Source organism: Drosophila arizonae, chromosome 5, assembly GCF_054131065.1.
Source record: "Drosophila arizonae isolate 15081-1271.41 chromosome 5, UAZ_ARI_1.0, whole genome shotgun sequence".
Taxonomy (NCBI): Eukaryota; Metazoa; Arthropoda; class Insecta; order Diptera; family Drosophilidae; genus Drosophila; species Drosophila arizonae.
In genome coordinates, this window is record NC_142925.1 from 2,266,040 (window position 1) to 2,285,832 (window position 19,793).

A 19,793-nucleotide genomic window follows, 5' to 3' on the forward strand; every position below is an offset into this window, starting at 1 on the left:
ACAATTAATCGAAATCTTGATTTATATTGTGCAAGCCAATTAATATTAACACTAAAGCCCAATCAGGAAGCGCCTGTAAATACCTACAGTACCCACGTATGGTTCTTTCTCGACTGCGTACGCTGAGTGAGAATTGCTTATGGTCAAATGTACGTAAAGCTTATATGCAGACATGCAAAGTACCTCAATAGAGACTGCTTAATACCCTGGACGCTGAAACACCAGTTGCTACACTTGCTATGGGATATGGATGTATATCCATCTGATCAGGCGCATCATAAGAGATGATCTAACATAAAGGATTCCTCACATAAATGTATATGAATATATTTATGTTGACTCAATCTTAAGTAGTAAAAGCCAAGCTTGTTTTCCAAATAATTTAATGTGATATTTTGAATCGATTTTTCTGTATTTTTTCTTCGATTTACTTATGTACAAGTTGGCTTGCATATATGCTTTAATGTTTTTTGTTTTTTTTGTTTTTTTTTTTTTTCTACAATTGCATTGTTTTGTTTTTGTGTTTGTTTTCTTTAATTTATCATATAACAGAATACTTAAAGTTAAAATATTATGTAATTTTAATAAGTAAACAACTAAATAATGTCGCGCAAGACATATACAACATATACATAATATGCATTGATCTCTAACTGGTTTTATGAAACACACATATATATACATATGTGTGTTGTTTATGCAAATGGTATAGTAAGATATAAAGGTGTACGATATAAGATCTATATGTATGTGTATATATAAATATATACTTCTTTGAATTCGTTTCAAATGGTTTCTTAGAATTCAACTCAAATTGAAACTTTGTTGTTCATCCAATTCACATAATATTAAGAACAGGCGTACTTGACAAATTTGGCCCATTTAATAACAAACAGATTAGAAAGTTAGAAATCACACGCGTCTGTGGAAAGCAACGCCTTTAGTTAAAGCACAATAACTCTGGTAGCTGAAATTTGTAGCTCAATACTTGCGAGTCACACGCTCCAGGCTATCACCGATTGAACCTAGGATTGAACGAATATACATATAAGTCTTAACTATAATTAGGTTACAAATTAAAAATACTCTCTGCTTTTGTGTGTGTGTTTTTTGTATGTGTGTGAATTGAGTGTGTGCTATGTGTGTTTTACTGCAAATATGCATTATTTACCATCGAAGTTAAAGTTCTGCTTGGTTTTATATTGAAATGTTAAATCAGTCGATTGCTTCCATATAAAATGACGCACAGTACGCAAATCCATATTCGGATCAACGATCTATATACAAAGAACAAAATAGAGAATAGACGTGAGCATATGCCCATTAATCTTCTGCGCTGCTACTTACCACATCGTTGCACCACAGCTCAATGCGTTCCTCTGCTGGCAGCTGTGATCCTTCAGAATTGGCATCGCTTTGACTATTTTGTAAAGAATTATTTGCATTGCCAGCGCTGGGCGTTGTTTCCGCATTGAGCACCTTTTCAAGCACATGCTCGCACACCTTGCGGCACTGTATAAACTCATTGGCCACCAGACGATCCTATTCATCAAATATAGAAATAGAAAGTTTATTAAATAAATGTAAAAGAACTGTTCATCTTAGAGAGTTCTTTTCTAACCTTTTTGGTACGCTCTGGTTTGGTCATTTGTGGATGTGGCTGCAGGAAGAAGGGTATTTTAAGGAACTTGGGTATATTCCTTTCGATCACAACATCAGTCACCCATTGCGGCGCCGTCTCATGCAGCAGCGTGCTCTCACTATCGCCGGCTGCATCTCGCACCAGCAGGCGACACACTGTGCGGCCGCCAACCTCACTGCAAGAGGAATACATTGTTATAAATTAACTAATTAGTTTAGGTGTTTCGTGTTCGCTTACCTAAATATGACAGGAGTGTGTTTGGGCACTTGAAAATAACCATTGCCTCGTACGTCGGGCTCCATTTCATTGGGCGGCATACTATGGGGAGGCGTCCAGTATTCGAGCAAGGCTTCCAAAAGTAATTTTCCATAATTTATCTGTGAAAATATTAATATTTACATATACGCAGAGAATATAATTATAATATACTGCCATACCTTGATCTCAGTTGTTGGATCATCACATTCAGGCAATCCTGCCTCAATGGATACCCAGGCAGCAAAGCAGTCCACCTCCTCCTGACCTAAAACTATCGTAGGCATCTGTGTAAGCAAAATTATAATGTAATTAGTCAATTTACGCATCACACTAATATAGTTCTACGTACGCCAGTTTTAAGGTCAACCGTAAACCAATTTGGAATGTAGACTTGTTTGTTCCGCTTCTTTACCTCCTCCTCGTAGTCAACCACACCCAGCTCCTCTTTTTTGGTAACACGCAATACATCATAGACCACAACCTGATCCTGTGAGTCTTTTGTTATGATATAGCGCTTGTCATTTAGTACAGTACACTCCTTGATAGCAGCTCCGCCCTTAATGCAAGCCAATTCCGTGCCACCTAGCGTCCACTGGGCATCCATGCCGCCAGAGCTGAGCACACAACGATCATACATGGGCAGCTTCCAGCAGCGTATATCGGAATTCCAGGTGGTGGCCCACACGCCAGTTTTATCTATATTATATCCAAGACTGAGCACGGGCGCCTTCTCCTCGCACACGAGCATCTTATTGCTGGGATTACGCATTTCCGTCACAATGATATTTCGATCTCTGCTGCCCGATATGATATATTGGAAATTCTCGCTCATTAGCAGCGACCAGACGCCTTCCTTATGCACATGAATCGTCTGTATGCAACGCTGTTGGCCCAAATTCCACACTTTGATGGTGCCATCGGAGCTACCAGAGACCACTTGATTGCCATCAGGCGATACAACTAAGCAGCGCACGTTCTCAGTATGACCGCGTAGCTTCATGCTACGCATGCAAGTTCGCGGATCCCAGATTCTTAATATGTTCTCTGTGGAGCCGCTGACAATGACCGTGCCGGAGGGATTCATGGCCAGGCTGTAGATGGAGTCCTTCGAGCCTGTTAGACTAGAGGTTGTAACGGTATTGTTGCTGGCAGTTAAAGCAGTTAATGTATTCACATCCCATAAAAATATGGCCTTATCCAAACCAGCACTGGCCACCTGTTCCCGATCCTTGGCATAGGCTAATGCCTGCACATAATCTCGGTGCGTACGCAAGGTGGACATACAAAAGCCTTTATGTGCATTCCACACCTTAACAGTTGTATCACAGCTGGCACTGATTACTGCAAAATAAAGATAATTCATTAGTTAACGTTCGCCTTGAGAGTTGCATTCTTACAATTTCTGCCATTACAGCAGAGCACAATATCGTTGACCCAATCGTTGTGATGCTCCATTGATTGAATATATTTCTCGTTGGCTTCGGTGCGTGTATTCCAGACACGTATTATCGCATCTCGCCCAGCCGAATATAGTTTGCCATTGTTGCTATCCAGTTGCAGAGCATTAACGCCATTCCTATGCTGTTTTTCTTCCGCGTCTCGTATCACAAAGGAAACCTGCCAAGAAATGAAAATTAATACAAATCTAGCTCAATATCCCATAACCACATTTCATTTGTCAGTTACATGAATGATAAGGAATATTCCTTAATCTTTTGCATTGTTAGGGACCCGGTGTTTCTTATTGGGGATATTCGTATTAACTCACCTGCATTTTTTTTCGTGCCTGGCAAGTTTTGTGCGTCAACATGTCTTATACGGCCGTAGCTTTAGCTGTCGTTGTTGCCTGTATTTTGTGTTATCTTCACGTGTTAGTTGTCTCTTGCTGCACATTAAATACGCGCATTAATTTATTTCTTATCCTAGCTGTAAAATAAAAACTCAACACTTTAATATGCTTTTCGGCCAATGCACGATAATTTCTTTTACGATGAATTTATATCGATATAATTGGAGCAAAATGCAATTGTATAGCAGCTATGTGGCAACGCTATGACTCCAAATTTAAACAAATTTATAGGAACTATTTAAGAAGTTATGACTAAATCAACTATTAAATGCGAAATAAAGTTGCATCCTTTTATACGCTCATTTTATATGCATGTAATATACGAATTTCATATGACTGACGTCGACTTTGTAAGCGATAGCTTGCCACCATGTTTTTCAAGTACCGGCTTTCAGGTCATTCGCAAAGTATTCTTATTGTCACTCACATTGCATATTTAGTCAAATCATTTTAAGTAAAACAACATAAAAAATTCATATTATAGATTATTTTTTATGTAGAATTGACACAGCTTTAAAGGAACAAAAAAACCGGCACAGTTAATTTTAATTGCGACATTTGACAACACTGTTCTTTACATAACTGAAGAGAGCAGCAACTTTTTACTGCATTTGTACATCAAAAAATTACAAACAATGGCTAGCACACAAAATAAAGACGTCTGCACTATTTGCGAGAAGGTCGGTCTAAAGCCCTTCACCAAAGAAAACGTTTTCAACTATTACATACCATTGCACGGAGTCGTGAGCTATGGAGCGCTCAGCGTCAACGTGATGAATCCGCAGATTGTGCCTAAATTATTGCCCAAAAAGGATTTAACAAATGTTTTCCTAATTTCCGCAATCGTCGGCAGCGCCTTCTACATATACGGTCGGCCACACTTAAAGGATATTAAGAACAACAAACGTGCAGCATACGCCCTGCTAGGCGCCACACTCTTCAGCATGGGTTCGGTGCTCGCCTGGGCGTTGATCAAGTCTGCCTTGCCCAAGGAGAATGCACTTCTGGCAACGATCGCTGGCATCGGCTCTGGTGCTGCCATCGTTAAAATTGGCACCGATTACATTCGCGATCTGGACAAGCTAAAGAAGAACTAGAGGGCAATGGCAATGGCAATGGATATATAATATTTAATATACATATATCCATATGTATATGGTAAAGGCGATTTATGTTGTCTACTAGTTTTTTGTAAAGTGTTTGCCCGATCTTTAAACGCTCTTAATTTATAATTTACAAAAATAGTTACGGTCGCAACATCAATAAAAAATTATTAAGTGAAAAACAATAAATTAATGCAGCATGTCTTTAAATATTTTCCAGGAATATAATATTTAAGCGAAATAAAAGTTTTATAAGAAACAAACAAATATCATTTTCTATTTCTTTTTCACAAGAGATTTGTTTTTTGTTTTTTTAATATTAAATTTGAGTATAGAAAGTAGTGTATAAAATTTGGTTTAGCACAAATAAAACTATAAAATTAATATCAATATTTAACCAAATATTTTAAAACGAAATTAAATGTAGAACAAAAAATTAATTTTTTAAACCCCAAAAAATGTATGTCGAAGAATCTTAATATAAACTCAAAAAATATTAATTTAGAACTTTAAAGAAAATTGTAATATTTCGATGGATAGTAAAAGTAAAAAGATTTTCAGAATTATACAATATCTTCAAAATCTTTTGATTGATAAGACTGATTCGCAGGATATTAAAATTTGTTTTTATTTTAAAATTAAATGTACCTTTAATTGCCTTCTCTTAACTACTAATAATGCTTAACAATTGAATTGTTTTTAATATATGTATGTGTGTGTATGAAATCGTCCGACTTCAATCAAGAAAAAAGTTTACTTAAGCGCCAATATACTTATTTACAAAGTTGATCTGGGGGTTAAAACGTTCTACAAATTGCCTTAGTGACATTCAAATTGACGACTACTATTTATTGTTAATCATTTTTTCCTTCACTTTTTTTTTATAAACTTTTCAATTGTTTTGTATTGCAAAAAACATACAAATTAGTTGTAAACTTAATTTTAAATATGCATACATACTTTACAAACATACAGTGGTCATTCTTTAGTGTCTTAACTACGATCTCTAATCAATATATATATATACATATATATTCAAATATATATGTAAAAAAAATCATCTAAACATCACTGTATATATATATTTATATATATAAGTTCTCATTTTTCGTTATCAATTAATTAATGAATACATATATATTGCATTTACAAAACACAAAGGTGCGCGGGCCTAGAAAACAAATTGAAGCATGAAGTTGGAAGATACGAAGCGATTTTCGACTATTGCATATATAGTGGAAAACAGAAACCACAAACACTTAACGCTTTCGTTACTCTCTCTCTCTCTCTGTCGTTTTTCCTAATTGTAACAGAATGCATAACAATTTCAATTGTTACTAACAATTGAAGGAGAAATTGTTGTACATTCTAGTTATAGTCTCTACTGCACTTTCAGCTGTACGCCGAGTACCTCGCGCAGTTCGTGCAACTCCTGTGGTCCCTGCATAAGGCGCTTAACGCCGCGTGGCAAGCCGCGACACGATGCCAAATTAATTGAGCTCATGTGCACACAATTCGTGAGTATTTCCTTTACCGCCTCCTCGGATACAGAAGAGCCGCACAGATTCAAGTGGCTGTAATAGGAGAATATAGAATTGTCATTACAAATTCTTATATACAATATTCTAAAACTTACGCCAATGGCGATTCTTTGCCCTTTTCAGCCAGGGCACGCAGTGCATTATCTATGGGCTGCTGTACATTTGCCCAGGCCAAATCCAGTTCAATGAGACTATGCGCCCACTTTGACGCAATGAGTTCCAGACCCGATCTAGACAATGTACATACATTATTATTAATATATTATTATAATTGACTCTTGTTCTGATTACCCACCCCATGTCACGTGTCACCGAGCAGCCCGAAAGAAATAAATGCTTAATGTCCCAGGCTGGCAAACGTATTAGGCTCTCGTGTGTTAGTCGTGTGCAATTGCGTACGTCGAGCAGCTTCAATTTGGAACTACTCTTCAAGATGCGCTGCAAATGATCATCACTGATGATACGAGATTCATCAGTCAACGCAGCCACTGAAAGCTCCTCGAGATTGGGAAAGCCCGGCGAATCCATCTGCAACATAAATCAAGTTAATTTAGAAATTGGCTGAGTACAGTAATCACTCGATACTTACAATTTCCTGCATGCTGGCTGGACTCGGCGTAATGTGTGAATTGGTAACGCGCAGAACTTTCAGTTTTTGACACCCATGCTGCAGCTTTTCTATGTATAGCACGCCGTGCGATGTAGCCTGAGTGGTCACATTTGAGAGATCTAAGAGCTCCAAGTTTGGACAGTGCGTCTGCAATTGAATTGATTAGAATGTATGTTATTATAAGTTAACTATATAAAACTAAGCTAAAAGCATCTAAGATTTATGGCTAAGACTGCATTCGTAGCACGTTGCTGAGTTGCCTACGTGATTCAGCCATATAAGTCATATACAGAGAACCTTAATTTTAAGTCTCCAATATTTGTCATTAACAAAGCTTAGTTTTGTTACGCACCGCTAGAACGCCGACAATATTGGGTATGCCCGCCAGACGATTGTGTGCCAAGTAAAGGTGAGTCAAGCGACTGCCCATGGTCTGCAACGCATTGCAAAGTGAATTAACGCCCACAGCGCTCTTGCTAGCATTCATCTCGACCTGGAAGACGAATATAAATATTAAAAGTCCCATATGAAACGTTTTATATTGTCCTTTACATTGATTGAGCTCAAGTCTATGCGTTGAAGCTTTTGCATATTATCGACCAGATATGTTAAATGATCTGATGTGAAACCCTTCCAGCCAGATAACGTAATGCCCGTCAGATTGGGACACCCATTTGACAACTTGACCAGAAAACAGTTGATATCCGATATTTTCCAATTGGCTGCAATTAACATTAATATCAATTAATAATTGTTTAATATTGAGAACTCAGAAAAATACTTACAAACATTAAGTTCAGTGCACGCACTGCATCGGTTATCCACAAACCATTTTAGTTTGAGCTCCGTCCGATATTTCTCCTTGATCCAGGTGGTCAAGTCCATTGTGCGCCACAGCGTGGGTCTAAGCGAAACCTGTCTCCACAACGAGCAGACACGCCCGAGGCGAAAGAGCGTGGGCAAGCAACCCTCCTTATCGACCACGTGTTCAAAGATCTACAGGAATCAAAAACAAATATTGTTATTAATTGTATAACTTGTCACGTTTTTATGGTCTTACATGAAAGAGCACTTCTTCGGGCAAGTCATGACCCCAGGGACTCTGCTCAACTGGCTCGGCATCTGCTTCTGTAGCTGCCGCATTTGCTATTCGCTTTTGACGCTCGCTGTTATTGCTACTGCCACCGCCGGCCTTCTTTTTACGTGGCTCGTATTCGCTCTCGTCGCTATCCTGTTGCTTCGGTTTACGTACCCGTTTGCGTGCAGTTTTGGCCGTTGACGCTGCGGATTTCGGTGAAGGTGCTACTGGAGTTGCGATTGCACCTGCAGCTGGCAGCTCCGTCCCGCCAGCAGCTGCATCCGATTTCTTAATGCACAGCTTGATGCCAACTTTATGGTCACTGATTTCGCTTTCGTACATGGGCAGAGCTTTCGGCTTGCGCGCACGTGATGCTCGAGGCGATGTGGTGGCTGACTTGTTTAGTTTCTTGTTGAGCGCCGTTACCAGCGGTTTGCCCGACTTTGGTATGGTGCCATTAACTGTGGTTGCCTTTTCCGGTTCCTCAGCTTTTGGTGCTGGCTTATCTGGTTTCTGCTGTAGTTCAGCTTCTGCTATGGGCGACCTCTGACCCTCTGAGGCTGGAGAGCAAGAGGTCGATGTGGCCGTATTCGTTTCATCCGTTTGTGTCTCCGACTTGGGCGGCGATAATATATTCTCTGGTATGGCTGTTGCAGCAGTCGCCTCACTTGAAGCAGCCGATGCTGTTGTTGTTGCACTTGTTTCAGCTGCCAGCAGCTGTGGCGGCGTCTGTGAGGGTGTCGACGGCGTTAACGTATTGATATCCACTGTGGTTACTGAAGAATTAATAGGCTTCACGCTTAAGCATTGCTCGCTTTGTGCCTGCACATTATCCCCATCAGCATCCGCATTCGCATTTGCATCCGCATTCGCATCCGCATCCGTGTCCATGGCTGTTGCATCTGCATCGTTATCTTTGGATTCTTTTATGTCAGCCGCTTTCACTTGCTGCTCCTCGCTCTTTGCGACATCATTTGTGGCCGTCGACTCCGTGGTGTTTTCCGTCGTTTCACTCATTTCAGCACGGATTTTCTGAAAATTTAAATTGGCAATAGGTAAATACGTGCATCCATTTTTTAGCGGCCGGAAAATCGATGCAAAACAAACTCAACCCATTTTGGCGGTTTTTCCTAATTCTCTATACGTTCTCATTCTTGAGCGCTCTCCCAACTCAACACGGATTCGTTGAATCTCACCTTCAACAACAAATTACATATGTATTTTTTTGTTTTTATTTTTATTCGTTTGTTCGCTTTTAATAAACAAGTTGTGGTAGGATCGCACCGACACAACTATTACCTGCATACTTTTTCCCCTTAACGTATAAGCACTTTGCTCACTTTTTTTACACGCTATGCACACTGTTATCGCATGGTGATAACGGAAACTCGTGGAAATTAGCTCCCACACGCATAAATCCCGAAAAACATGTTGATTTTCCACTGACAAGCAAGCGCTGCACTTATATGCCGCGCACTACAATTGCGTGCAGGGTGCAGTAATCGGCATTCAACTCACCACTTGAAGAGAGGTAGGTACACAAATGTATGTTATCTTCGTATACGACTGTTTGCTTCACTTGCACTCACTGCGGTACTATAACAGCGCTCCGGTGTGAACAGTGCGGCACTATGTGTTAGTTTGAATTTGTTCGATTCGGAAGAGATTTTTTCGGTTGGCGTTCATGGAAATTTTTATGTGTTTTGCTATGAAAACTTAAGCATTTACATTTTTGCCAAGCACTAGAGGCACTAAACACTTGTTAATCATGGTATTGACAACGATTTAAGCATATTAAACATGCCGATTCAATGAAAACTTATTTTAATCAACTGCAACGACGTAGAAACGAGAGCAGCGATGTTGTTGTCGTATCGATACACGACATCGATAGATTAGTTTACACAAGCCAGTGGGACCAAACTAGATAACGACTAAAATACTAAAAACTCACAAAAGCCGCCATTAATCTAAAACTTAATCACCACATAAATTTAAATGTGTTTACTGTATTTTTTTTTTTTTTCTTTAATTCATACACACATTCAGCAGAGCCAAGCACAAAACAAATTGTCTGCGATTACAGATTTGTTTAATATTCGAGATCCAATTTGGCAATCTCGGGTAGAACCGTGAGATCCTGGTGAACCTCCAACCAGCGTTTCGCATGGTATGTTGTCTTCTCAAACGAACGTCCAAATTTGTAATTATGGCCAGGAACGTGACCGGCATAAGTTGGATGCATGCCATGATTGTTATGGTAAATGATGAAGTGTCCAACTGGTGGGCACTTGATAGCTGGCGTTGTCAAATCCTGGCCACAGCACCAGCTATCGCGCTTCTTTTTGTACATGTAGTCGGAGAAGCTGCATAGGGCATTGTGGGTGAGTACCTTGCTCGGTTCCCCGAATCGCGTCATGGCCATCGGTATATGAGCAGCATAGCCATTGATGATGAACTTATCGGCATCATCATCGTCCAGAAAGTGGGGAGTAGTGAATTTGCTGTAGCATAGCTTCTCCGTTGTCGGTGGGCATTTTTCGTCCTTGTTGCCCTTGCAAACGCGCGTAACTGGCAACAAGGGTGCACGATAGGTCGATTGAGGTAGCTACAAGAGAGCAGATGTTATATACAACCATAAATGATGAAGAGAAAATGCTAACCAATCGCTCATTCCATTTGTGCTCGAACAATCCTCTTCCACTCTCCAGCAAATCTCGATGACGCAATGTGCGCTTCTCGCAGCGGTAGAGCTGCATAAGCGTCTCGTGTTGAGCGACGCCCGCTGTGGCGGCGGCTACATAGCGTTTGCCAGTCTGCTTGAACATGTTGGGCACGAAGCCCGCATAGCCCGGTATAATGGGATGCTGATACACAGGGTCAACAAATTCCTTGCGATCATGCAGAATCTTCAGCTCACTTTGTGTAGGATAATCCTTGTTATCGGGCTTGGCATCAATGGGCGCCAGAATTAGCTCAGGTGCATGATTACTGCAAGGATCGATAAGAAGCGTGTGCGTCTGTCTGCCGTACGTCTTGCCCACTCGATCGCGGTTCTCAGGACAGTGCCCGGTATAACTGTAGAGCGAATTGAAAAGGAGGGGCAATTTTAGCAAGCAGCTCGATAGACGCACAGAAACACATACATTTACATCGATGTTTTCTAAGCTTATCATTTGTTTTTATTTATAAGGGAAGAGTATGCAAAAATACACAAATTCATAAGCACATACATTTGTACATATGTATGTAACAGAGCGAAATTGTGGTGAAGAGAGAGAAATAAGCCGTTACTTAATTAACATTGTACATACATTCGTACATATTTACGATAAAAAGAGAGCAACAATTTAGCGTTACTGGCAATAGTAAACAGAGAGCGGCTATCTCGCTCGACCGCAGAATTAGGCCTATGGCTCTGAGAGCGAGTGAAAGAGCAGCCTGTCGCACAGACTTTAGTGTGTATTAGATATCTCAGCTATTCATGTAGATGTATGCTGTATGGTTAGTAATGGTAGTTGAATGTGTGGAACTAGTGGCGATAGTTAATCCCTCTCACCCTGGCACCAAGTGCGGCTCTGGAGTCATGCTGTTGTCCATTTTTCTCAAGTTAAATTATTGTAACTGCAAATTTGGAAATGTTCTTTGTTTGTTTAAGAGTAATTGAACTATAACATAAATTTTTGTTTGTATGAATACAAATATACAAATTTACATAAATATATACATATATAGGTATAATGACAAGTATAACAGCTGCTGTGCTGTTTCAAGCTCCATAAAACTTGCTCAGACGCCTGCAATGCGCAGCATTTGCTCAATATCCACGATCTTCTCGCGAAGTTTGCCCTTGGCCTTGCCCGCCTCGCACTCGTGTTGGTCAATCCTGAGCCAACCATCCCAGGTCACTATCCTCTGGTTGGCCACCTCGAAGCCAGGTTTGGTTGAAGCCGTGTCGAAAGCATTCGCTGTTATGTCATCGCAGATGGTTTTGGCAACCGCAAAAGCGCCATTCATGGTGGTCAAGATGACGCCGGTGGGTCCAGTTCCCAGCCAGCCAGCCACATACAGGCCTGGCTCTACACTGCTCCCTTCGCCTTCCTTCAGCACACGCCCCTGGTCATGGCGCACATGGCCACGTTGGGGATCGAAATTGATGGCTGGATCTGCACAGCTGGACTTGTAACCAATGCTGCGCAAGATAAGATCAGCTGGCAGGCATTCCGTTGTATCCGTAGCCACTGCCGCGTTCTCCTGCAGCTGCGTGACAGCAAATTCCATTTCTTTGGCAGAGATGGCTTTCGGTGCTCTCAGGAAGATGGGCAGGAATTGCTTGCCATCTACAGCTGTCGCTGTGCGTTTGCTTTGCTCGCTCAAACTCTTGAGCATTAATTCGGTTATACGTCGCCTCGGTCGTTGCAGCTGCTCCACCTGCTCGGCTATGCCTGCAGAGCGAATAAAGGAATTTAACTAGATTATATATTTATAGTCTTTGTAGCCTATACCTGCAAAATCATCTGCTCGCCAATTAGTCGTCACATTGGGCAATTTGAGCATTTCGCGCAGCTCTTTTATCGTAAAGGCAGCTTGCAGAGGTCCACGACGTCCCACGAGATGCACTCGCTTCACTTGACTTCTCGCCAGAGCTTCCAGTGCATATTCCGTGGTATCTGTTTCCTGTGGAGAAAGTAAAAGAAGATTAACTAAAATAAAAATAATAACATATATCTATACCTAATTACCTTCAGTGTATCTATTGGACTGAGCAGCATGCGTGCCACATCCATAGCCACATTGCCCTGTCCCACAATCGTTACATCACGCCCGCTTAGATCCGGCTGCAGTTGCTCCGCTCCCGGTAAGCCATTGTACCAAGCCACGAATTTGCGAGCGGATATGACGTGTTTCTGGTCCTCGTTCTGTAGCTGCAGCTCACGATCCTGATCTGCGCCGTAGGTAAGTAGGACAGCGTGATAGCGTTGCCGCAACTCCTGCAGGCTGACATCCTGACCAAGGGTAACGTTGCCAAAGAAACGTAAACGCGGATTTTCCGCAGTTTTTGTAAACGTATTGATGACGTTCTTGACCTCCGGATGATCGGGCGCAACACCAAAGCTGGAATGTCGATTTGCATAATGGCAATTGTCATTAGTCGATAAGTGTCAGCGTGTTATCCACATGCAACAGTCATTAAATATAAACGCCCCAGTCAGTTGGCCGCACAAAACGCAATTGTCTCTCGATTCTTTAAGATGTGGACGACTCGTGCTTTGATTGTGTTCGGCTTAGTAATGTTGCTTTGTCAGCTATTACTTGTGGCGGGTGCACCTGGCCCCATATGGACCTTCGACCAGGTGGGCTGTAAGTAGCAACAAGTGCATATCCTTTCTATCTTTCTCTCTACCTCTCACACACCTTTTTTTTCTCAGCCTATTTCAATGGCATCTTTCGCTCAGTGGTTGGACCAATCTTTGGGCTGGACGACAATGCCAAAAGTGGCAACAGCACAAGCAACTAGGTTAACTCTCCCCTCTTACCGCACCAATCCAAAAGGCACTGGCAACTTCTCAACGATGTCCACGGTGCAGTCGCTCAGCTGTTTGAGTAAATATTGTGCTGCATAGAAACCGGCTGGACCAGCGCCCACAATACATATCCGTTTTTTTGCCGCCACCTGTTGCACATTTTGTAGCCTTATTGCACTTGTATTTACATTACGACTGTATTTATTTAACAAACTCAGACGCGAATATAACAAATTGCGAGGGAAAGTCATGTTTTTCTTGGGAAAAAGCTGCGTAATGGTGAAATCGCCAAAACCAAAACATAGTGCCAGTGTGGCCGTAGTACAGCAGCGAGGTGGCATTTTTAAATGCTGAGTCAAAGCTGTTGAACTGTATTCGATTCTAAACTAAAGTCAAATAGTTTTATATAAAAATTACTCTTAACTTGTTTGCAATTCAACAGCCAGAAACCAGAAATTTATATATCTGCAATTACAAAAGGAAATCATGAAAAAATCCCAGATCTAAAAACGGCGCCAATGTGACCATTGCACATTACATGCTGCGCGGATAAGCCGCTTTGGCGGCATTTTTAAATTCCTATGCAATTGACTCGTAATTATATTAAAACACACAATTTAATTATTATATACTTTGCAATTTGTAACGTGCTGGCTAAAGCGAAAATTTTCTGACTTTTAACTTATGTATATTTTGATGCAAGGCAAGCATTTAATCATGGTGCAGGGCTAGCCAACGTTTAGCGTCAACTGTGGAACGTCCAAAGGTGTGGCCCACCTTAAAGATTTCGCCAGGCACATGGCCGCCATAATGCGGCAACATGCCGATGATACGAGGATAGATGACACCGTTAGTTATGGCAAAGGAGCGTCCGATACCAGCGCTGCGTATGGGCACCCACTCAATGCTGCGACGAAAATATTTATCATCCTTCGGATTGCACCAACCGCCCGAGGGCAGGAAAAAATCGAAGCCACCTAAAGAATGAGCCACAATTAGCCGCAGCCAAATAAACGTGACAGCAAATACCCACGGCTCGAATATGACATTCTCTATATATCAATAATGTGCTTAGTCTGATAGACCGCTGAAATAGAACTGAAGGCCAGAAATTTTGTTGTTAGTCCCAAAAGTGTCGAAAGCTGACGGCAAAGGCTACGACTAAACGTTTTATTTATTTGTCATGACAACGGTCAGGCTTATACGAATTTTGATGTATATATGATATATCGATGACTTACAATTGCGGTATTTTAGCAACAAGTTTTGGTTTCGTCACGTAATGCCATGAAAGGATAACAAACGGTCTTGTTTAATGGCAAATAAACACGCAAAGCAAACGGGATTTTCTTTCAACTTTTAAATTTTATAATGATTTATATATTGTTTATACGCATAATGGCTACATGTACATTGTGTATAAATTGAATTAATTTACAGGCAATTTATATTTGACGTTATTTTTTATCATTTAAAACAAAACTTTTGCAATTTAATATAAATTCAAAAAGAACGATTATTGCGATATATATAGATATATAACTGTATACACTATAAGCATATATCTATAAAGAATGGGCAATACAGAGAGCCTAGTTGGATTTCTTGCTTTTCTTCTGCTGTTTGCTCCTGAGTTTCTCCTGTTTCTTGAGCTCCTTCTCCGTCAACGATTTGTAGAGCTTGAAGCCAAAGAGAGCTGAAAAAAGAGAAGAAATCGAATGATTATTAGATAACTTTAATACGGCTGTATTGCAGGGGCTCGATATTAACCGAAAACCGAGACGATTAGAAATATGATAGCCACCAGAATGGAGGTGGTATAGGCATGGGCGATATGCGTATGCTGTTGCAGCCGATGCTCGATTCTCGCTATTGCCTCTTGGATGGAGCCCTTCATCTCACTGACAAACTGATGCCGATCTACATCTGTCAGCGAATCCAATTTGCTTTGCAGTTTCCCAATTTTCTGTATTAGATCCTCAGCGAAACGACTGTGCGGCCCGGTCTTGGCGACCAGCGACTCCACAGAGCGCTTCAACTGCTCAATTAGGGTTTCATCATTAGAAGCCATGGCACAAATTTACAACCAAAATTTTGATACGAAAAATTATAATAATAAAATTAAAACTATAGATAGATAGAGAGATAGAAAATAAACGGCATGGCCAACCACGCTGCTCTGACCAAAAACCTTTTATGTTGATTTTCTTGTCTTTATTCATATATATATGTGTGTATATAAAAATTTTTGTTGTAATTATTTTGTGGTGGATTTCTCTCCCTATCTTATCGAAAATCGAACAGCTATAAAAACCGACATTCTCAGCAATAATAAATAAGAGCAATGTTTATTTCAGAGTATGTTAACAGCGCACACTATCCACAGATATCACCAATACATCCATAATTATATACATACATATATTGTGTTTGTTTTAATACCCATTCGTAATGGTCATATGGAGCATATTGCTTATCTGTTGCAGGAGGCGCGCCAGGTAACATGTAGAGTAGCGAAAACTAAAATAGCTCAAACAAAAGCCACTTTTTATTTTAATATTTTTAGAACAGTAAGCTAGATAAGATGCTAGCTTATGCTATCTATTATCGAAGATGATAAAGAACCAATTCAACACAAAGACAGACGGAAGAACCAGAGCTATGCCTTATTTGTGAATGAATGCTTCAAGGGATATATATATGAGAAGTGGGAAATCCGAGAATTCAGGTTAATGCCTAGGCCGACTCTCATTTCTTTTGCTCAGTTGGAGTTTTCACGAATGCGAGGTAGTATTCTCAGCTTACCAAAGACCAGCAAGATGAGCGCTAGCATCACAAAGAATATTAGATACTCCTTTGAGCTGTGGCCCGGCTGTCCGTATTTCAATAAATCATCTGGCGACGCTGCCTTCGGATTGAATATGCTTTCACGCAGCTCGGCCCGTTCATCGTCTGTGATGCCGTCCATGGACTCGACCATTTTCCATATTTCATCAGCGGTGGGCATTTGGAAGCCAGCCGAACCAGGACCTGAGCCCGGGGGCAAAGCGAAGCCCTCATCACCGCCAGCTGCTGCGGCAGCGGCCACATCTTCGGCAAATGCGCGCTGATTCAATGGATCTTCGGCCATCGTTTACGGTTTGTATTGATTAAGCTTTGGCTTTTGACTTTGACTTTGGCTTTTAAGTTAAGTTTAAGTTAGCTGTGGGACTGCGGGCTTAACGATTTATGGCGTCTGCAAGTTAAAATTTCTTGAGTGCAGGCAAAACAATGTATTATTTAGCTATAGACTAACTAGCACATAACGAAATAACTATTTTTATAGCATGCAGCAGCTTTGTATTTAATTTCCATTTGTTTCTTTTAACTATTTAGCGAATATTTAAATTAAATAAAATTCAATGATTTATGTTGAGCAAAAGAACAAAAAATTCAACGTGGCAAAGAGCAAGACGAAAAAGTTTCGCTCACAGCTAAATGCGCGCGTTCATTTGCTCTCTTATGGCACTTAGGTTGCTAACCATCAACAGCAGTCGTGGCCGAGTGGTTAAGGCGTCTGACTCGAAATCAGATTCCCTCTGGGAGCGTAGGTTCGAATCCTACCGGCTGCGAGTTGGGTAATTTTTTTTATTTAATTTTTTTTTTTTTTAATTTTAATTTACAATCAAATAAATAAAATGACTATTCACTTTTTATAACAAACTAACTCACTATTTTTAATTAATTGTGTCCACTTTATATGTTTAAAGCGACGCGACTAACGTTCGGCAGCGTTGTCTTGAACAAACTGAACGTTAAGTGGCAAATCTAATATATAAATTGGAAAAATAAGAACTTATTCGTAATCAGGTGTGCTTATATTTCATTCTATATGATATATACGTGCGGACAGGTAGTTGCTGCGCTTTGTATTGAGTATTGCTTTTATGTTCTTTTTGCTCAAGCGTCAGCATATTTTTTTTTTACAGGTAGTTGGGACTCAAGTCAGTAAATAAAATAATATGAGATAATATGGACTTATCAGCTGCAAGCTTTTACATATATAGAGGGGGTATTGGCTATATGCTATTGGCTACTGGCATGCATAGTGTTAAAGTGCTAGCTAACTAGACGCGAGGATACAAATGGAAATTCTAACTCGAATCTGGGCACGTGTTCAGCTCCCCCATTCACATTTTCTCTGCGAGCTACCAAACAATTTGTAGTGCTGCCCTTATCGCTGCTAGCTTATCATTTTCAATTTTTAACAGCAAAACTTTTGTATACGTCCTCAAAAATATATTAAAAAGAAAAAGATAGGTATGCTAAGTACACGTAGACAATAAAAATAAATAAAATATGAATTTTGAGAGCTTTGACAGATACATAAAACCACATATACATTTATTCCAATCAGCATTAAGATAACGGCATTTCCAAATAGTTTAGCAGTGTAGAAAACAAAGGAAGACACAATGGAAGAGAGGTGAGGGACGGTGGAGCGCAGTAGTTCAATTCTAGTTAGATTTAGAGTGGTGAAAGTTTTCTTGTTTTTCTTTTTTTTGTCTTTTACTTTTGACCCACATAACAGTAGTGCGTCTGTCATAATGGTGTGGCGGATGTGTATAGTCGGATGTACAGCTCATTTTATTGCATGCATGACGCAACAAAACGCATCCCTATGTTATGATGCATTAACTAAACCAACTCACCTGCTAATCCAAAAACAACAACGGCCGGCACATAGAATGCAAGATTTGGTATGGACTGCTGGAACGGTGAACCGGCATCGGTTAAATCGACCATTGTGTGTAAATTAAAAAGAAATTATATTTTTCGGATCACTGGGTAACTAATGCAGCTTGGCAGGCTGTTTCTATTGTGGCGTCTGTCACAGTTTAAGTTTATCTCAGAAATTGCCGAAACTCGACTCAGATGAAAATAATTTAACTGGCGTTGCCATCTAACTGAAAAACAACAAGGCTGCCACGCGACGCAAGCTTGTCTGGTCGCAGTGTCGTTAACGTGCTACGTAAATATTTTTACGCTACCTCACACTGGTCTGTGACAGCTGTTTATTGGCGTGCGAGAAGCGACTGCAATTTTGCTAGAAAAATTAAAAATTTTCAAAAAATCTAACCAAAATGAAGGTTATTTACAATTCGCTTTTTAAACGTACATCCACATATGCTGTGGCCATCATGGCATCGGCCTTCTTCTTTGAGCGCGCCATTGATGTCACTTCGAACATGATCTTCGACAGCATCAACAAAGGCGTAAGTTTTTTTGTTGCTTATGTAATAAATTTGTGCAAATGAAATGTTATTTCTCCTGTTGCAGAAACAATGGAAGGACATCAAGGGCAAGTACGAATAGACGAGCGGTTGACTGCGGCTAGTTTTAAATAAAACAATGATGTTGGTTCATTGTAATTAGCATAATTCAACGTTTATTATAAACGAAACGACATCCGAAACAATTTTGTCTTTGTTTTTATTTCTTTGCTGCAGTTTGTGTCGATATTTGTTGTTCCGTTACCTCCCAGGGTTTCTCATGTCTAAACGCATCCCAGGGATGTGTAAGTGGGAGTCTGGCGGGTTCCTGGAAACTGACTCCGTTTTCCTGCACAGCTTTCAGCAGCTTCTCCAGTTTACTGCCGGGGACAGCGGTTACGTTGCATGTCATCTCAGTAATGCCGGCTTGTAGGCAGCGTTGGGCGAGCACACGGCCAAGATTGACAAATGCAGGTGTATCATTAGTTTTGTACAATTGTTGCTTGATGGCCCACTCGGAGGTGCTAGCACTCAGAATTGTGCCATTCTCGAAATGCTTCACATCGGCGCTAACGTAGCGACCGCTGGTGTTGATCTCTAGTGTGTGCCAATAGGAACGGCCTGGTTTTTCTAGATGATAACCGGTTGGCTTATAGCCTATGCGTAACCTCTCCAGATTGCGAGGATTCCGGTTGACCACGTAGTTGCTGTCGGCTGACGGCGTGGTTAATTCTTTAATCTTATGTCGCACACGGGCTGAGGTAAGAGGACGAGCACTACGTGACATACTTAAGGCTGCTTATTAAAATAAATGTGTTTTTAATTCACTTTTAATGTAAAATGAATAAACCCTCTCCGATTACAAGTCGATATTTTTAAGAGTAATTTTTTTTGAAGGGAGCTGGCAGCACTGTCTTATGTAATAGCTCGCCGTG

General features: G+C 40.6%; 10 protein-coding genes and 1 non-coding gene across 19 annotated transcripts; 4 read left to right on the forward strand and 7 right to left on the reverse strand.

The window, feature by feature from the left end:
- Positions 1 to 366: 366 nt before the first annotated feature.
- LOC108617379 (WD repeat-containing protein 48 homolog) lies at positions 367 to 4,317 on the reverse strand. The gene is made up of 10 exons (XM_018013166.2): positions 4,177 to 4,317; positions 3,669 to 3,826; positions 3,298 to 3,517; positions 2,250 to 3,241; positions 2,080 to 2,184; positions 1,880 to 2,019; positions 1,622 to 1,817; positions 1,348 to 1,542; positions 1,172 to 1,277; positions 367 to 1,025 (listed from the first exon to the last, which is right to left on the reverse strand). Exons 2-10 carry the CDS (start codon positions 3,708 to 3,710, stop codon positions 982 to 984), a joined length of 2,040 nt encoding a protein of 679 aa, XP_017868655.1. The 5' UTR covers positions 3,711 to 3,826; positions 4,177 to 4,317; the 3' UTR covers positions 367 to 981.
- Positions 4,318 to 4,384: 67 nt separating this feature from the next.
- Positions 4,385 to 5,041, forward strand: LOC108617380 (uncharacterized). Its single transcript, XM_018013167.2, has one exon. The coding sequence runs from the start codon at positions 4,385 to 4,387 to the stop codon at positions 4,844 to 4,846; it is 462 nt and encodes a 153-aa protein (XP_017868656.1). The 3' UTR covers positions 4,847 to 5,041.
- Positions 5,042 to 5,459: 418 nt separating this feature from the next.
- On the reverse strand, positions 5,460 to 9,966 carry Fbl6 (F-box and leucine-rich repeat protein 6). 4 transcript variants are annotated; one of them, XM_018011491.2, is made up of 9 exons: positions 9,600 to 9,966; positions 8,064 to 9,113; positions 7,789 to 7,999; positions 7,556 to 7,725; positions 7,356 to 7,496; positions 6,983 to 7,150; positions 6,689 to 6,921; positions 6,489 to 6,623; positions 5,460 to 6,426 (listed from the first exon to the last, which is right to left on the reverse strand). In XM_018011491.2, the coding sequence occupies exons 2-9, from the start codon at positions 9,096 to 9,098 to the stop codon at positions 6,234 to 6,236; spliced, it is 2,286 nt and encodes a 761-aa protein (XP_017866980.1). In that variant the 5' UTR covers positions 9,099 to 9,113; positions 9,600 to 9,966; the 3' UTR covers positions 5,460 to 6,233. The 4 variants fall into 4 exon arrangements, with proteins under 4 accessions (XP_017866980.1, XP_089327034.1, XP_017866979.1 ...); XM_089470908.1 differs by lacking the exon at positions 9,600 to 9,966 and adding an exon at positions 9,422 to 9,568; XM_018011490.2 differs by lacking the exon at positions 9,600 to 9,966 and adding an exon at positions 9,381 to 9,558.
- Positions 9,967 to 10,070: 104 nt separating this feature from the next.
- Positions 10,071 to 11,783, reverse strand: LOC108616362 (CIMIP2 protein CG18335). Its single transcript, XM_018011507.2, has 3 exons — positions 11,641 to 11,783; positions 10,745 to 11,159; positions 10,071 to 10,689 (listed from the first exon to the last, which is right to left on the reverse strand). The coding sequence occupies exons 1-3, from the start codon at positions 11,679 to 11,681 to the stop codon at positions 10,174 to 10,176; spliced, it is 972 nt and encodes a 323-aa protein (XP_017866996.1). The 5' UTR covers positions 11,682 to 11,783; the 3' UTR covers positions 10,071 to 10,173.
- dare (NADPH:adrenodoxin oxidoreductase, mitochondrial) lies at positions 11,707 to 14,009 on the reverse strand. Its single transcript, XM_018011499.2, has 4 exons — positions 13,619 to 14,009; positions 12,824 to 13,196; positions 12,587 to 12,758; positions 11,707 to 12,526 (listed from the first exon to the last, which is right to left on the reverse strand). Exons 1-4 carry the CDS (start codon positions 13,945 to 13,947, stop codon positions 11,871 to 11,873), a joined length of 1,530 nt encoding a protein of 509 aa, XP_017866988.2. The 5' UTR covers positions 13,948 to 14,009; the 3' UTR covers positions 11,707 to 11,870.
- Positions 13,282 to 13,852, forward strand: LOC108616370 (uncharacterized). Its single transcript, XM_018011518.2, has 2 exons — positions 13,282 to 13,442; positions 13,511 to 13,852. Exons 1-2 carry the CDS (start codon positions 13,334 to 13,336, stop codon positions 13,597 to 13,599), a joined length of 198 nt encoding a protein of 65 aa, XP_017867007.1. The 5' UTR covers positions 13,282 to 13,333; the 3' UTR covers positions 13,600 to 13,852.
- A 213-nt stretch (positions 14,010 to 14,222) lies between the features above and the next one.
- LOC108616369 (uncharacterized) lies at positions 14,223 to 14,813 on the reverse strand. Its single transcript, XM_018011517.2, has 2 exons — positions 14,640 to 14,813; positions 14,223 to 14,583 (listed from the first exon to the last, which is right to left on the reverse strand). Exons 1-2 carry the CDS (start codon positions 14,653 to 14,655, stop codon positions 14,318 to 14,320), a joined length of 282 nt encoding a protein of 93 aa, XP_017867006.1. The 5' UTR covers positions 14,656 to 14,813; the 3' UTR covers positions 14,223 to 14,317.
- Positions 14,814 to 14,951: 138 nt separating this feature from the next.
- LOC108616367 (uncharacterized) lies at positions 14,952 to 18,542 on the reverse strand. Of its 6 annotated transcripts, none has more exons than XM_018011513.2 (3): positions 18,298 to 18,542; positions 16,412 to 16,841; positions 14,952 to 15,302 (listed from the first exon to the last, which is right to left on the reverse strand). In XM_018011513.2, exons 2-3 carry the CDS (start codon positions 16,734 to 16,736, stop codon positions 15,199 to 15,201), a joined length of 429 nt encoding a protein of 142 aa, XP_017867002.1. In that variant the 5' UTR covers positions 16,737 to 16,841; positions 18,298 to 18,542; the 3' UTR covers positions 14,952 to 15,198. The 6 variants fall into 6 exon arrangements, with proteins under 6 accessions (XP_017867002.1, XP_089327042.1, XP_089327040.1 ...); XM_089470916.1 differs by lacking the exon at positions 18,298 to 18,542 and adding an exon at positions 17,318 to 18,261 and having other exon boundaries at positions 16,412 to 16,857; XM_089470914.1 differs by lacking the exon at positions 18,298 to 18,542 and adding an exon at positions 17,318 to 18,259.
- TRNAS-CGA (transfer RNA serine (anticodon CGA)) lies at positions 17,136 to 17,217 on the forward strand. The gene has a single exon. It is a non-coding gene; the product is annotated as a tRNA-Ser (tRNA).
- Positions 18,543 to 18,583: 41 nt separating the features above from the next.
- On the forward strand, positions 18,584 to 19,064 carry ox (ubiquinol-cytochrome C reductase complex subunit oxen). Its single transcript, XM_018011519.2, has 2 exons — positions 18,584 to 18,861; positions 18,926 to 19,064. The coding sequence occupies exons 1-2, from the start codon at positions 18,730 to 18,732 to the stop codon at positions 18,959 to 18,961; spliced, it is 168 nt and encodes a 55-aa protein (XP_017867008.1). The 5' UTR covers positions 18,584 to 18,729; the 3' UTR covers positions 18,962 to 19,064.
- On the reverse strand, positions 19,008 to 19,785 carry mRpL18 (mitochondrial ribosomal protein L18). Its single transcript, XM_018011511.2, has one exon. It carries the CDS (start codon positions 19,643 to 19,645, stop codon positions 19,079 to 19,081), a length of 567 nt encoding a protein of 188 aa, XP_017867000.1. The 5' UTR covers positions 19,646 to 19,785; the 3' UTR covers positions 19,008 to 19,078.
- Positions 19,786 to 19,793: the final 8 nt, after the last annotated feature.

Bases quoted from the DNA above. Each gene is read 5' to 3' on its own strand.
- Fbl6 (XM_018011490.2), bottom strand. The intron at 7,497-7,555 runs GTAAAGGACAAT...TTCGTCTTCCAG, and splicing joins TAGACTTGAGCTCAATCAAT to GTCGAGATGAATGCTAGCAA. The intron at 7,151-7,355 runs GTGCGTAACAAA...ATTCAATTGCAG, and splicing joins ATATTGTCGGCGTTCTAGCG to ACGCACTGTCCAAACTTGGA.
- LOC108616367 (XM_018011513.2), bottom strand. From the start codon at position 16,736: ATGGCCGAAGATCCATTGAATCAGCGCGCATTTGCCGAAGATGTGGCC. The intron at 15,303-16,411 runs GTAAGCTGAGAA...CTCTTTTTTCAG, and splicing joins GCTCATCTTGCTGGTCTTTG to CTCTCTTTGGCTTCAAGCTC.
- LOC108617379 (XM_018013166.2), bottom strand. From the start codon at position 3,710: ATGTTGACGCACAAAACTTGCCAGGCACGAAAAAAAATGCAG. The intron at 1,278-1,347 runs GTAAGTAGCAGC...CTTTGTATATAG, and splicing joins AGCTGTGGTGCAACGATGTG to ATCGTTGATCCGAATATGGA. The intron at 1,026-1,171 runs GTAAATAATGCA...GTTCAATCCTAG, and splicing joins GCAGAACTTTAACTTCGATG to GTTCAATCGGTGATAGCCTG.
- LOC108616370 (XM_018011518.2), top strand. From the start codon at position 13,334: ATGTGGACGACTCGTGCTTTGATTGTGTTCGGCTTAGTAATGTTGCTT. The intron at 13,443-13,510 runs GTAAGTAGCAAC...TTTTTTTCTCAG, and splicing joins GACCTTCGACCAGGTGGGCT to CCTATTTCAATGGCATCTTT.
- mRpL18 (XM_018011511.2), bottom strand. From the start codon at position 19,645: ATGTCACGTAGTGCTCGTCCTCTTACCTCAGCCCGTGTGCGACATAAG.
- LOC108617380 (XM_018013167.2), top strand. From the start codon at position 4,385: ATGGCTAGCACACAAAATAAAGACGTCTGCACTATTTGCGAGAAGGTC.
- LOC108616362 (XM_018011507.2), bottom strand. From the start codon at position 11,681: ATGGACAACAGCATGACTCCAGAGCCGCACTTGGTGCCAGG. The intron at 11,160-11,640 runs GTGAGAGGGATT...TTCGCTCTACAG, and splicing joins GAGCCGCACTTGGTGCCAGG to TTATACCGGGCACTGTCCTG. The intron at 10,690-10,744 runs GTTAGCATTTTC...GCTCTCTTGTAG, and splicing joins ACAAATGGAATGAGCGATTG to CTACCTCAATCGACCTATCG.
- ox (XM_018011519.2), top strand. From the start codon at position 18,730: ATGAAGGTTATTTACAATTCGCTTTTTAAACGTACATCCACATATGCT. The intron at 18,862-18,925 runs GTAAGTTTTTTT...CTCCTGTTGCAG, and splicing joins TCGACAGCATCAACAAAGGC to AAACAATGGAAGGACATCAA.
- dare (XM_018011499.2), bottom strand. From the start codon at position 13,947: ATGCCACCTCGCTGCTGTACTACGGCCACACTGGCACTATGTTTTGGT. The intron at 13,197-13,618 runs GTAAGAGGGGAG...TCGACATTCCAG, and splicing joins GTGCCTTTTGGATTGGTGCG to CTTTGGTGTTGCGCCCGATC. The intron at 12,759-12,823 runs GTAATTAGGTAT...CTTTCTCCACAG, and splicing joins GTCCAATAGATACACTGAAG to GAAACAGATACCACGGAATA.